The sequence below is a fragment of the Nelumbo lutea genome, chromosome 1 (genome assembly GCF_056320005.1).
Source record: "Nelumbo lutea isolate HS-2025 chromosome 1, American lotus-T2T, whole genome shotgun sequence".
NCBI classification, from domain to species: domain Eukaryota; kingdom Viridiplantae; phylum Streptophyta; class Magnoliopsida; order Proteales; family Nelumbonaceae; genus Nelumbo; species Nelumbo lutea.
The window spans coordinates 103,741,353-103,757,333 of record NC_142684.1 but is presented as its reverse complement, the minus strand read 5'-3'; the positions used below and the strand labels follow the sequence as shown (position 1 = coordinate 103,757,333).

The window sequence follows — 15,981 nt, the reverse complement described above, 5'->3', positions numbered from 1 at the left end:
CATCACACCTGCAGAAAAGAGTTCGACATCAGAAAAAAATGAAGGAACAAAGCAAACAAGAAACCTTTGAGCTAGAAACCTACCCGAACTCAGGCCGGCCGCAATAAGCTTGGCCTCCGTTAAGTACTGATGACACTTTAAACCTTGTCGTGCCCATTGCCGGAGGCCCTTCACCGTCTCTTTATTGAGAGTGACACCAGAATTAGGAGCGGCCTCACCCCACCCGGTCTAAAAAGGCCACCCTTGTGCACTTCGCACCCCGAAGTAGTCCCGCTTCCATGTCGGGACCTTGTTAGGAAGTTCGTGCAGAAGCTTAAAGCTTGAGTGAGGAGACAGGTAATACGCTCGTCTTCCCCCAGGAAGAGAACCCGCTTGTTTCTTGAGCATTAAGATAGAGGAAAATATCTCCAAGTCTAAAGGGAAGTTCTGTTCGCAAAAAAGGGAGATTGTCCCCACCAGGTTCCGAATAGAGTTCGGATGAAGCTGGCCAATGGTAACACCGAAGTGGTTTATGACCTCGACGAGAAGTGGGTGGAAAGGTAGTCGCAGCCCCACAACGAGCTGCTATCGAAAAATCACGATCTCATCAGGACCGTGTTCCTAAGGAAAACTACCTGAAGGAATGAAATAGGTATACCCCCTAGGAAGATTGTAAGAGATAAGTAGAGATTGGAGCCCCTCAGGCATCATGGTCGAAGGACCAAATCTGTCTAGCATCCGACCTCGACGAGAGGTAGATGCCAAACTACCCGAAGCAGCTCGGCCTACGGGTTCATAGTCATCCTCAAGTTCCACCTCAGGATCACTAAGGCAGTTGGGGGATACGACTCGGTTTGTAGAACCTACATCAGCCCTACTTGAAGAGTCGTCTGATCTATCAAAGCTAGACATCGAGGAAAAGATGTGGATTCAGGAAGGTACTCACCGGAAGAAAGTTTTGAAGGCTCCGGAGACTAGAACAAGCCAAAAACCTTGAAGGCTAAGTAACCAGCCTAGACGCGAACTGAAAAGCCTGGACGCGAGCTGAAAAGTTGGACGCGAGCTCAAGAAGCAAACCACAGAAGTGACAAATCGACTGGGGTCCCCTACTATTTATAGCTACAATAACCAAGAACCGACAGTGCAGATCAAAGACAATCCGATGGCCCGCATTCGCGCTGACCGCACGTCCCCTGAGATCGAGACGTGATTGGCGCACGTCTTTTCGAAAAGAGCGAAATGTCAAAGCACGTCTTTTTGAAACCGATGTCGCACTGACACACGTCTTTTCTGAAACTGACAACGCGCCGCACACGTCTCCCTACAACTGACAAAACTGCCAACGCACATCCCCTCAAAATGGCAGTGGCGCGCTTTTTTCAAAATTAAAAGACCCGTTGTCACGTCCCAGCGGCGTGATTTTTTGAAATTTAAAATAAATGCGCGCTGCCACGTCCGTCAACATTTATGAGCAGTAGGCACGTCTCCCGCCTTTTCGGACGCTCCAGAAAACCGAAGAACCATGGCAAAGCACCTCGCGCTGTACGTCCCCTCAAAATGGCAGTGGCGCGCTTTTTTCAAAATTAAAAGACCCGTTGTCACGTCCCAGCGACACAATTTTTTGAAATTTAAAATAAACGCGCACTGCCACGTCCATCAACATTTATGAGCAGTAGGCACGTCTCCCGCCTTTTCGGACGCTCCAGAAAACCGAAGAACCATGGCAAAGCACCTCGCGCTGTCAAGATTCGGAGGACGAGACAAATCCACCTACCACCTCATAGACTCCCCGCGCCAGGAAAAGACCCTTAGCGCGAGGAGTGGCAGGGCAATTGATGAAGGAAGATTTGGCCCGACCTCACAATTACGAGACACGTGGCAAAGGCAACAGCTCAGCACAAAAGCACGCCTAAGATGCGAGCACCAAGGGGAGAAACCACTGGACCGAACTCCCTACTAGGAGCCCAAACTCTCCCTTCGGCCCCAAGCCAGAAAGTAACCCGAACTGGCCTGCCTTGAAGCAGTTCAGGACACACCTCACCGGACTAGCCTGCCTTGAAGCAGTTCGGGGCACACCTCACCGAACTAGCCTGCCTTGAAGCTATTCGGGACATACCTCACCGAACTGGCCTACCTTGTAGCAGTTTGGGACACACCTTGCCGAGCTGGCCTACCTTGGCAATACAGGACATACCTCCGAACTCAAGACTTCACCTCGCTCACCACTCCACCACCTCGCCCTCAGGACACCAAAACCATACAAGTCATACTATGCCTGACACTGAGGAAGTCCGTACCCAAGGTTGGCGCGCCTGACTGACTTGGGATCTGACGCTTGACGACCGCACTCCAAACGGCCACCTGCCACCGACTCCTGACACTGCCATCTCCAGTTATAGAGACGGTTCCAACAAAAGGCAGTGACGGTTCTGTCCCAACAGAAAGGATGGCACTCGAACTGACAGATGCAAGGGTAATCATACCCGATTTGACAAGGGCTTCGGAGCGAGTGCGCGAAGTGGTTATAAAAGGCCTCCTACCCCCAACAACAAGGTATGTGAACTTTGTGCCATCTGGTCTATACTTTGCCTTTGAGAAAATACTAACTTGAGCTTTGGAGTTCCCTCATCTTTCCCATTTCGATGCTGCAGATACAACACCATTTTCTATACTGTTAATGTGTGGGTTGGAAGCACCATTTTTTAAGAAAACGGTGTCATTTTTATTTTTGGAAACATTACTGTCAGGTAGGGCATTTCCTAGAGAAACAACAACACCTTTTGTTTGGTACCAGTACTCCATATTTGTTTTCAGCAATGGTACCCATTATAGGAAGTCTATATCACTGCCACATCATGTCCTCATTGACAACAACAAGCTCCAATATAAAAAAACGTTGAATTCAGCATTGCTCCAAACCATGCCTTCTCGATTTTCAAAGCATAGCTTGAAGCACCATTTTTTATGAAAAAATGGTTTCAAACATATTAATGTTTCCTGAAGCACCATTTTTTCCAATGTAACACTGATGTATCACTGTTTTCTGGAGCAATGGCATCGATGCCAAACAAACACCTTGTAGTTTTGTCCACCCAGCATCCCTCTCAGCACTAAACCCATGTAATTGTAGAGTTTGGATCATTTGCCAACAAAATACGTTCCAACACCACACATCTCATGCATGATAGGCCCCAATTTCATAACAAAATGTGTGATGTTAGATCAAGTTATTGGGCTTCCACCCTTTAATCCCTGATAACGTGTAATATGCAATACATAAAAAAAAGTGTTTGTATTTTTTGAAAGGGAAAATTCCCGATAGGTACCCTATACTTTAGGCCGAATGCAAATTTAGTACCCGAACTTTAAAATGTGATAATCTAGTACCCGAACTTTCATTTTGCGACAATCTAATACCCAACATTAACCAGCCATTAAGTGACATGTAAAAAAACAAAAATGCCCTTCAAGTGTAAACCCCCACCACATATTTCAGGGGTAGATGCATTTTTTTTCTAACACAAAGGGACCCCCTAATATTCTAAATTTTTGTCAAGAGCAGTCATTCTCATTTGTCTCCAAAATATCAGCAACCCCTTCCCTATTGACTTCAAGTCTTGATAACTTATGGAAGCCTTTTAAAATATCCAAAATATCAGCAAACCCCTTCACTATTGGCTTTTCCAAACAAATGAACATTATCAGCAAACAACAAGTGTGAGTTGGAGGGGCATTGCTATGGAAAGCTTTTGATCATTATTAGCTTTCCATATTAATGTTCATGGCCCTTTCATAACTAAAGGTAATAGATAAGGAGAGATAAGGTCCCCTTATCAAATGCCCCTGGTTAGGGAAAAGAAACCCATAGGTGTTCCATTGATCAGCACTAAGAATCTAGTTGAACTAATGCTTTCCCATATCATGTTACACTAGTCTTGTGAGAAGCCTAAAGACCTTAAAACCCACTTCAGATAGTCCCATTCCATAGTATCATAAGCCTTAGAAATATCCAACTTTATCGCCATAAAACTCCCTCTAGTTTGTTTTAGAGTTCAGGAAGTGGAAAATCTCTTCGGCTATAACTATGCTATCTTGTATTTGCTTGGAGTAAAGGTTGTTTGGAAAGGGAACACATATTTATGCAATACAGCTTTTAACCTATTTGCCCGGAGTTATTTTGTACAAAATATTACATAATCTTTTTGGCCTAAAATGTTTGACCTGAGAAGGATTTTTGGATTTAGGAATTAAGATCAAGAAAGTGTGGTTAATGATGCCCACAATTTTTTTTTTTTTATTCTTAAAGAAATCACATACAAATTCAAAAGTATCTAAAGTCGTTTCATTACAAAACATTTAAATACACTAAGGCTGCGATTGAAACTGGTGCAAATGGAGTGTAAATCTCGGTTCAGGGTAAATTTGCATTGTGGTTCATTTTTGTATGTGTTTGGCAATATTACATTTATACATTGACAAATGATAGAAAACACATTTTCCAATGCATATTTACATTGATAATAAGATGTAAAAGTACATCAATAAAAAAGAAGTAAATTTGCATTCAAGTGGGTCTTTGATTAAAAAAAAAGACCTGTGCTTTATTGGAATTTGTATATGCATCTATTACATGTAAAAGCCTATTTAGTAAGAATATAAATTGGTTAGTACAAAATTAATCCAGCTTTGCAATTTATATGAATTACTTTACATTCTACATATTTGCATTCACACTTATTTACATCATTTCCAAACGCAACCTACATGCTGTTGAGAGCATTTTTGGGATGGACACATTCACCTATTCACTCCCATGTATTTCTTTTTGGTCAAAATAAAAGAGTAAATAATTACTAATTCATCCACTCCCATGATAAAATGGCATTTCCATAAACGCTCTGAACAGCATAGGCTGTTGAAAGTTTTTCCATAATTTTCTGTTTTAGCCTTGCGCTGCGACAATGACGCAGAAAATGTCAACTTGAGAGTTGAGACTGAAACCCATGCGACCCAATGTATGAGATATGTGAGTCTCATATGTTAGTAGCAAAATTTTGGCCGATGATTTTGGGAATGCCAGTTATCATGGGAGTGGGTAAAATAGTAATTGCCCCTTATTTTATTTGAACAAAAACAAATACATGGGCGTGAATGGGTGAACGTGACCAGCCTAAAAAGGGTTGTTGACCCCATTAGCCAAAGTTATCCTTATGTTAGTAGGGTAGGGCATGGTTTTAAAAAACGATTAGAAATATAACTGTTTTACCCATTGATTTTTGGGTCGATGGTTTGATCATAATTTGAACGGATGGTCTATTTTGACAAAAAAAATTAAAAATAAAAAATGGCCAAAAACCGTTGACAGGTTAACGATTCGACTACATAAGTCAACAGCTCATCAACTGATTCCATGGTTTTTGGCCAGGGACCGGATTTGGGATAAAACGAAACTGATTGACTGAATGTTAAATGGTTTGACCATCCAGGCCAACTACGGTTCGAAAACCATGAGTTAAGGTATTGAAACGTGTTATGTTGGCACTTGTTAGGAGATCCAGACTCCCTCACAGCCCTTTTGGTGACGGGATCTGCTCCTCACAAATGGGTGCCTCACAAGCACATCCATTGTGCATTAGGAACATCTCTCGTGAATAATAACAAATAAGTACGGGAAGTGTTCCCAAATGCATGGTAGGATGTGCGTGTGAGGTGCCAGGAGCAGATCCTGTCTTACCCTTTTGGCGGCTTTAAGTCCTCTATATGCCAATTCCTAACTATATTTGGTTTGAATGAAAAAATAGAGAAAAAAAGAGAAAGATAAGAAAACTTTTACGAATCTTGTATAGATTTTTTTGTCTTTCCCTACATTTTCCTTCAAAACAAACACAGCCTAATCGACCCGCTTAGGAGGAGTCTATTTCCAATATCACCTCCTAGTTATTTCAAAATTACAGTTTCCAGTTCCAGCACAAGAATGCAAAGGACCGAGGAAACAAAAACAATCAACGTAAAGGATAAAAATGTCATTTACATTTGTCAACGGCAAATGTTTTCGGTCGGAACTTGACAGGGAGACAAGTCTCTAGAAGGTTCTACGTCTACCTTCTTCTGTTTTCTCCCTTCCCATTTTCTATCCGACCCCTTCGTGCAAAAACCCTAAACCCTGGAAGAACCCGAATTCCATCCATCCAACTCTTGAAGGTTCGTTAGTCCTCTTTTCTAACAGAATAAGAGAAGCTTTCCTTTGCCGTTAGTTTTGTACTAATTTCAGTTGAAATTTCCGTGGGGAGTTCTTCCGGAAATTCAGGGCCTCGCAGCATTCATTGGTGCTTAAAAGTATTACGTAGATTTTATTTTTATTACTTTTGCGCCTGTGGTTAGTAGGCTTGGAAGCTAAATTTCTAGAGCGTCTTAAATTCCGAACAGCCAGTAGGAAGACTATGGCCACTTCGGTTCTTCTCAGATCGTTGAGGCGTTCGTCGTATCTCTCTAGTTGCGCATCAGTATGCCTTCTCGACCTACTCCTCGATATGTTTTGATCTCGTAAATTACCATTTCTTCATTTCGAGTGGTTACCTCGTTTTCGTATTTTTTTAGCAATGTAGATCATCAGAGTCGTTCGGTTTCGGCTTCCTTTGATATATTAGGTCTCGGTATTGCCATGTTTTTTTGATTGAACCAAATTCTTGATTTCATTTCATTTCTTTTTTTTCTTTTTCTTTTTCTTTTTTTTTTTTGTGTGTGCGTGTGTGTGACAGAATCACAGATTGAGCACTGCATCATACTACGAGTCGATTCAGATTTCTTAATCAGGATGTGTGTTTATGTATTGCGTTTTTCAGATTTCAATCTGAGATTAATTTAATATATTATCAGAGTCGTTCGGTTTCGGCTTCCTTTGATATATTAGGTCTCGGTATTGCCATGTTCTTTTGATTGAACCAAATTCTTGATTTCATTTCATTTCATTTTTTCTTTTTCTTTTTCTTTCTTTTTTTTTTTTTGTGTGTGTGTGACAGAATCACAGATTGAGCACTGCATCATACTACGGGTCAATTCAGATTTCTTAATCAGGATGTGTGTTTATGTATTGCGTTTTTCAGATTTCAATCTGAGATTAATTTAATCTACCTTTGGGTTGGTAATGGTGAGATAAAGTGGCAGATTTAGAAGATCGCACCAAGGACGAATCCGCTCAATAGCTGATACTCTTTTCTTTTTTCCCCTTATTCTTCTTTTATTTTTTTATCGGAACGTAGAAAGGGTAGTTATTTGATTAATGATAACCATAGGGTTCTGTTGTATTAGTGAAGGAAAGAACTTGCATTATTATTTCTTAAACTTAAAGTTGCATGATCATCCAATTCCCTGTGAAATAGAACTGCGAATGGAACTTTGGCCTTTGTAGTTTGGGTTTTCCCTTCTTTTTATCCTAATATTTTTTGTTCTTGCATTTCATTTTAAAATGGGAGAAGATTAGACTCTTGTGGCTTATTCAACTAGTTTATAATCCAGTGGACCTAAGATTTCCAGATATGAATATGAACATTATATAGATACAATACAAGGAATGAGAATAGGACACCTACATGCACACAACTATAAAATATTTCATTTGCATGTTCATAGAATGTGACAATGTATTCTTGCTCTAAAATATACTCTAGTAGCATCCATACAATATTTGGTATGGTACTGGGTATATGACATGTCTGAGACAGCTAAGCTGAACATAAAAGAGGTCTTGGACATGATTGTGGACTAACTATGGTGTCTATTTTGTAGTAATTCATCTATTATCTATTGCATAGTAATCCTGTGGAATTTAACAGTTTTAAGTTGATACTTGAGGGTATTCTAGATTGTCTTTTGTATGCTCTTACATGTTTCTAGTACTTGTCTTGATCAGCTTAATAAATAATAAGGCTGCTACTATTGTATGCCAAATTTAATCTACTTGTATTATGTTCTGTATGAAATAAATGTCTAAAACATCATTCTGAAACATGGAATCTAGCAGTTACGAAATTACATGTTGCCTAATGGTTGTAAAATACAAACCCTTGCCTTTCCAACTTGATATGATATTCCTATTTTTGTACAAGAAGAGCTGTCAATATAGCTATGATTGTTCCATCTGGGATTAATTGGGGACAAACTTGAGCAAATTGTCTATAGATGTTTTCTTACCTATTTTGGATGCACTATGCAGTTGACTGGAAATGCCAAGATCTCATGGGCCAATTCTCCATTTGGTCACAAATGGGCAAGTCTGTCCAGGCCATTCAGGTACTTGTTAGTTGTTAATGGTTTTGTTCATATCTCTGCATTTAATTATACTTGAATATTTTGTTAACTGGGATAATATTTGTTATGATCTAGCTCAAAGCCTGCTGGGAATGATGTTATTGGAATTGACTTGGGTACCACTAACTCATGTGTTTCAGTAATGGAAGGAAAGGTTGGATTTTGTACACGGACCTTCATCTTTCAGATCTTTTACAATTCTGAAAGTGTTATTTCATTCTCAAGGAGTTTCATCTGGTTATATCTAATTATAGGGTTTCATCTGGTGCAGAACGCAAAAGTTATTGAAAATTCTGAAGGAGCTCGGACCACTCCATCTGTGGTTGCTTTCAACCAAAAGGGCGAGCTACTTGTGGGAACTCCAGCCAAACGCCAAGCTGTGACAAACCCAACAAACACTCTTTTTGGGACCAAACGTCTTATTGGGAGAAGGTTTGATGATCCTCAGACACAGAAAGAGATGAAAATGGTTCCATACAAGATAGTCAAGGCCCCTAATGGTGATGCCTGGGTTGAGATCAATGGGCAACAATACTCACCAAGCCAGATTGGGGCTTTTGTTCTGACTAAGATGAAAGAAACCGCAGAGTCTTACCTTGGGAAGTCTGTTTCCAAAGCTGTGATCACTGTTCCAGCTTATTTCAATGATGCACAAAGACAAGCGACAAAGGATGCAGGAAGAATTGCTGGTCTAGATGTACAGAGAATCATTAATGAACCAACAGCTGCAGCACTTTCATATGGGATGAATAACAAGGAGGGTATCATAGCTGTCTTTGATCTTGGTGGTGGCACTTTTGATATTTCTATACTAGAAATCTCAAATGGTGTTTTTGAGGTATAATTTACCTTGTCCTTTTCTTTTTTCTTCTCTTGGTTTGGAGTTTCTTCATCTTTATTTCTATCAATTCACTCCCTCTCCTTCAGGTCAAAGCCACCAATGGTGATACATTCTTGGGTGGGGAGGATTTTGACAATGCCTTGTTAGAATTCTTGGTGAGTGAGTTCAAGAGAACAGAAGGGATTGATCTTTCGAAGGACAGGCTAGCCCTGCAGAGACTTCGGGAAGCAGCAGAGAAAGCTAAAATAGAACTTTCATCCACATCTCAGACTGAAATCAACCTGCCATTCATCACTGCCGATGCATCAGGTGCAAAGCATTTGAACATTACATTGACTAGGTCAAAATTTGAGAGTTTGGTGAACCACTTGATTGAAAGGACCAGAAACCCCTGTAAGAATTGTCTGAAGGATGCTGGTATCTCCACCAAGGATGTGGATGAGGTTCTTCTTGTTGGAGGAATGAGCCGTGTTCCAAAGGTACAAGAAGTTGTTGCAGAGATCTTTGGTAAGAGTCCAAGCAAAGGGGTGAATCCCGATGAGGCAGTTGCTATGGGAGCTGCAATTCAGGGTGGCATCCTCCGTGGAGATGTCAAGGAACTTATTCTCTTGGATGTTACTCCTCTATCCCTTGGTATTGAAACTCTTGGTGGTATTTTCACCAGGTTGATCAACAGAAATACAACAATTCCAACGAAGAAGAGCCAGGTTTGTCTGCATCTCCAAATTTTAATTTCCCAGGGAATTTGAAAGCGACATATGTTCATTATAGACCCAAGGAATTTGAAAGCAAGGATTGCCCATTATGGACAAAGATTTGATTCTTTGGCTAGGGCACCGTGTTCTGTCCGGGCAAACTACACTTCTACACTTGGTGTTCACTTAGTGTGTGTGGCATGAGATAAGCCATAATCACGGGATATATTTGGGTGCCAATGCCAGCCTAGAAAGCCCAGTTTGGGGTCAGGTTTGAACTGGACCTACTTTTTTATGCTACAAGCCTACAATTCAGATCAGTCTAAATCTGCTGGAAGTCCAGGTTAAGAGCTTTGCCTGGTGTAGTTCTCCTATATGCAGTGCAGCACCTTTCTTTTCTTTCTTTTTTTTTTTTTTGCTAATATCTGTTTCCATGTACACTGTTGGGTAAAAAATGATACTGATGGGAGAGGGAAGGAAAAGAATTGCTGAGCTAGTCCCGTAAACCATTTAGATAGGGAGGTTTGGTGCCCAATGTGGTCTCTTGGGTTAAATTGATTTGGATGCATTATCAAGTATTACCCTGCTACACAAATTTGAGATTTTGTTCTACTTGCTAGATTGCAAGTGTGGCATGTACGATAGCATGTTAAGAAGAAGTGGGTGTTAATACCACTATTTCACTTGACGGTGGTGGGAATAAGTACCACATATATCTGTTTTTGTTGTGCATGCATTCCTCAAGCTAAACCTCTATCCACTTTATTATTATCAGTCAATACAATTTTTAGACTATGTATGGTACTTATTTGGATCACTAATATGGTTATTTTTCCTTTTAATTGCAATCTCTACAATTGACTAGTGCATTTGCTTACTCAGGTATTCTCTACAGCTGCTGACAATCAGACTCAAGTGGGCATTCGGGTGCTACAAGGTGAGCGTGAAATGGCATCTGATAACAAGCTTCTAGGTGAGTTCGAGCTTGTAGGTATACCACCCGCACCTAGGGGCATGCCGCAGATTGAAGTGACATTTGACATTGATGCCAACGGAATTGTCACTGTTTCTGCCAAGGACAAGGCCACTAGGAAAGAACAACAGATTACAATCAGATCATCCGGAGGACTTTCCGAAGATGAGATTGAGAAAATGGTCAAGGAGGCCGAGTTGCATGCTCAGAAGGATAAAGAGAGGAAGGCATTGATTGATATTAGAAACAGTGCGGACACAACCATCTATAGCATAGAGAAGAGTCTCTCTGAGTACAGAGACAAGATCCCCAGTGAGGTTGCGTCAAAGATTGAATCTGCAGTGGCTGATCTTAGGAAGTCGATGGCAGGGGAAGACATTGGCGACATCAAATCTAAGCTTGATGCTGCAAACAAAGCTGTCTCCAAGATTGGTCAGCACATGGCGGGTCACTCCAATGCTTCCGGAGGGTCTCAGGGTGGTGACCAACCTCCAGAGGCAGAATACGAGGAAGTAAAGAAGTAGGTATAATTGGTTTTGAGTAGTTTACAAGATTTTACAGGTGTCTGTTATTTTTGTTCATTATTGTGAGGGTTTTGGCGACCATGCATGAATCTTAGAACTGAAAGTTCTAAAAAGAAAAAAGTTTCAACAGAGGGAGGGGAGCCATTACTTAGCACGCCACCTGGTTCCAAGTTTCCAACAAATGAGAGCACGTGACAGAGTCTCATGTGCGACTTCACTCAAAGAATTGGTATTTGCTAATCATAGAGTGTACCTCATACCTTCCTCGAAGCCACATCGCACCCTGTTTTGGGAACATCTCCCCGTAAATAATAAATACAAGTATGGGAGACTCAAAGAATTGGTATTTGCTCATCACAGAGTGTACCTCATACCTTCCTCGAAGCCACATCGCACCCTGCTTTGGGAACATCTCCCCGTAAATAATAAATACAAGTATGGGAGATGTTCCCAATGTGCGGCCAGGACACACGTTAAAGTGTGCTCTATGAGTAGTAGATCCAGACTCTCAAAGTAATGATATTTGTACATGTAATGCCCTAAAAACCTGGCATGAAGCTTCACAAATGCACCCAATTTGAGAGGCTTGGTTAGTATATCTACAATCTGGTCTTCATTGCGACAATAAACCAATTCAATGACTCATTTTGTGAGATCTCGAAGAAAATGGTATCTTATATCTATGTATTTACTCCTATCATGTAAAACTAGATTTTTGAACAGTTTAAGGGCTGAACTATTATCACAATATTTGTATATTCTCCTGTATGAAACAATGCAACAATTCAAGTTTTCTTTTTTGCCAAATAGCTTGACACACACAAGAAGTTGTTATAAACTCTGCTTCTGTTGTAGACAATGCAACTTCTTTTTTCTTTGATGCATATGAAACAACCCCTGAACTCATCATAAAGACATGACCATAAATACTTTTTCTATCATCTAAGTCTCCTGCATAATCATTATCATTGAAGCCAATAAGATTTGATCCTCCTCATTTTTGATAAAAGATGTCAAAATCAAGTGTATCTTTCAAGTAGTGTAAGATTCTCTATAAAGAAAGGAGATGGAGCTCAATTGGAGATTCTATAAATCTGTCAATTAAACTTACATCATATATAATATCAGGTCTAGTTGTTAAGTATATCAAACTTCCAACAATTTGCTTGTATAAAGTATTATTAATCTTCTTTCCTTCAGTCTTTCGTAAACTTCAAACTTGGTTCAATTGGAGTTCCCATCGAGTTACAATCCATCATCTGAAACGTGTCCAAGATTTTCAAAGAATATTTTTTTCGTGTGATGAAAATCCCAACTGTTGATTGCACTATTTCGATGCCAAGAAAATAGTGCATCATTCCTAGATCGGTCATCTCGAATTCTGCCATCATGGACTTTTTAAATTCCTAAAAAATTGCTTGATCATTTCTTGTGTAGATTAAATCGTTCACATACAAACAAACAATCAGAATTTTCAATACAGACTCTGATTTAATAAAGAGAGTATGCTCATATGGACATTTTTTAAACCCAGGCTTGGTAAAATAAGTCTCAATGCGGTTGTACCAAGCTCTAGGTGCTTGTTGTAGCTCGTATAAAGCTTTCTTCAACATGTACACTTTTTCTTCCCTTCCTTGTTGCACATAGCCAGGGGGTTGATTTATAAAAACCTGTTCATCCAGATTGCCATGTAGAAAAGTTGATTTCACGTCCATTTGAAAGGTTGGCTAATAATTTTGTGCTGCCAAAGCCACCACCATTCGAATAGTATCATGCTTTGCAACTGAAACGAAAATTTCATTGTAATCAATGTCAAATTGCTACTTGTATCACTTTGCAACAAGTCGAATTTTATAATTGTCTACTTTGCCATCTTTGTTCAACTTAGTTTTATAAACTCATTTAGCACCAATGGATTTTTGTCCGTTTGGAAGTTTTGACAACTCCCATGTATTGTTTTTTTCTTTGACCTGACCTCTTCATCCATGGCTTTTTGCCATTTTGGATCTTCGACAAGTTCTTAGAAGGTTATTTGATCACAATCTGATAATAAAGCATAATGAGCAAGAGTATTGTTAGAATGATCGCCACTAACCTCATAATCTTCCATCCATGCTGGTCTTCTTCTGATTCGTTGAGATCTTGAACTTGCACCTTCTGTTTGAGCTTCAGTGACATCAAGTGGCTGCTACAACTGGTGGTCAGGTTGTAATGATAGAGGTTTATTAGAAATAGTTTGCATTTCTGCTCATTTTTCTTCAAAGTCCACAGGTATTGGTCGCTGCCCTGTAGTGTTCTCTGTCCAATTCCATGTATTTTCTTCATCAAAAATAACATCGCGACTGATGACAATCTTTCCTGTGATTGGATTGAATAACTTGTAAACCTTTGACTGCTCACTAATTCCAAGAAAGACACATTTTTTGTCTTTGTCATCCAACTTCTTCCTCTTCTCATCGGGAATGTGTGTATATGCAACGCACCCAAAGACTTTAAAATGATCAACCGATGGTTTCCACCCATCCAAGCTTCTTGTAGAGTCATGTTTCTAACCGAAAAGGTGGGACTTCGATACAAAACATGAACACTCCAATTTACTGCTTCCGGTCAGAATCTTTTTGGAATCATTCCATTTGTTGTCATGTTTCGAACCATGTTGAGGATAGTTTGATTCTTCCTTTCTGCTATGCCATTTTGTTGAGGCATGTAGATTGTTGTCAATTGACGTCAAATTCCATGCTCATCACAAAAATTTGCAAATTCTTGTGACATATATTCTCCCCCACGATCAGTTTGGAGAGTCTTAATTGTTCTCCCAGTTTCATTCTCCACTAAGGCTTTAAAGCTTTTAAAAGCTGAGAATGCTTTAAATTTTTCCTACAAGAAATAAGTTCATGTTTTTCGGCAATAATCGTCAATAAAAGAAATAAAATATTTTTTTTTACCATTTGATATTGGGTTTATTGGACCACATATATCAGAATGGATTAGTTCCAATGTTCTATGCGCTCTCCATGCCTTGCCTTTTGGAAATTGTTCACGATGTTGTTTACCAACAACACATTCTTCACATATTTGGAGGGAGGAGTAATTTGAGGAAGGCCGATCACCATTTGCTTCTGAGAAAGAATCTGTAGACCTTTGAAATTCAAATGGGCATATCGCAAATGCCAAAGCCATGTAGACTCATTTACATCAGCCTTAAAACACGTTTCAATGCTTTCTACTTTAAGTGGAAACAACATGTTTGAAGTCATCTTGACATGAGCTATTACTCCTCTTCTTGGATCATAGATTTCACAAGCACCTCCTTTGATTGTCGTCTCATATCCCTTCTCTTGCAGTTGTCTAACACTTAATAAATTGCTTTTCAAATCATAGCCAACAAGAATTCATATATTGGAAGTACTGGAAGCTAGGGTTGGCAACAACAATGACATGGGAGTAGATAGTCACTTCCTTCAAGTTCAATGTGATTTCAATGAAAATGATTATGAGATGTTATTGGCTCTTGATGAGAACAATCATCAACATGGTGGTGCATCTCTCAGTCAGATTACCGGTCTGCCACAGTCAATTATCCAGGGGAGCGGGGTTGCATTTTAAAATTGTGCAGGAAGGTTGCTTTCTATTGATTGTTGCCCCACCCTCTTTGTCGCATGCAGACTGATAACTTAGAAGAAGCTTGTGCAATTTGTCTTGAGACCCCAAAAACTAAAGATAAAATTTGCCATCTTCCCTGCTTGCACAAATTTCACAAAGATTGTATTGATCATTGGCTGAGAAGGAAAACATTATGTTTGGTTTGCAAGTCCTCTGTCACTTGATATACATGTATATTTGAGTCATTCATGCTAGTGCATTGTAGCAGGTTATATTGAGGTTGTAAGTAGTAACATTTTTGGTTTTGTAGGCCCCATGTCATAGTATGTTGCACATAACCATGGGATTGATCTATAAAAACCTGCTCATCCAGATTGCCATGTAGAAAAGATGATTTCACGTCTATTTGAAAGATTGGCCAAATCTAGGAAATTTGATTCACCGTACTGTGACGTGGGGCCTACAAAACCATAAATGTTACTACTTGCAACCTCAATATAACCTACTGCAATGCACTAGCATGAATGACTCAAATATACGTGCATATCAAGTGATAGAAGACTTGCAAACCGGACATAATGTTTTCCTTCTCAGCCAAGGATTAATACAATCTTTGTGAAATTTGTGCAAGCAAGGAAGATGACAAATTTTATCTCTAGTTTTTGGGGTCTCAAGACAGATTGCACAAGTTTCTTCTAAGTTATCAGTCTGCGTGCGACAAAGAGGGTGGGGCAACAATCAATAGAAAGCAACCTTCCTGCACAATCTTAAAATGCAGCCCCGCTCCCCTGGACAGTTGACTGTGGCAGACCGGTAATCTGACTGAGAGATGCACCACCATGTTGATGATTGTTCTCATCAAGAGCCAATAACATCTCATAATCATTTTCATTGAAATCACGTTGAACTTGAAGGAAGTGACTACCTACTCCCATGTCATTGTTGTTGCCAACCCTAGCTTCCAGTACTTTCAATATATGAATTCTTGTTGGCTATGATTTGAAAAGCAATTTATTAAGTGTTGGACAACTGCAAGAGAAGGGATATGAGACGTCAATC

The 15,981-nt window shown here is 39.9% G+C and overlaps 1 protein-coding gene across 1 annotated transcript; it reads left to right on the top strand.

The window, feature by feature from the left end:
• The first annotated feature begins 6,027 nt into the window (after nt 1–6,027).
• LOC148876521 (heat shock 70 kDa protein, mitochondrial-like) lies at nt 6,028–12,126 on the top strand. Its single transcript, XM_088970031.1, has 6 exons — nt 6,028–6,482; nt 8,192–8,268; nt 8,362–8,440; nt 8,558–9,124; nt 9,214–9,834; nt 10,705–12,126. Exons 1-6 carry the CDS (start codon nt 6,420–6,422, stop codon nt 11,317–11,319), a joined length of 2,022 nt encoding a protein of 673 aa, XP_088826157.1. The 5' UTR covers nt 6,028–6,419; the 3' UTR covers nt 11,320–12,126.
• The last annotated feature ends 3,855 nt before the right edge of the window (nt 12,127–15,981 follow it).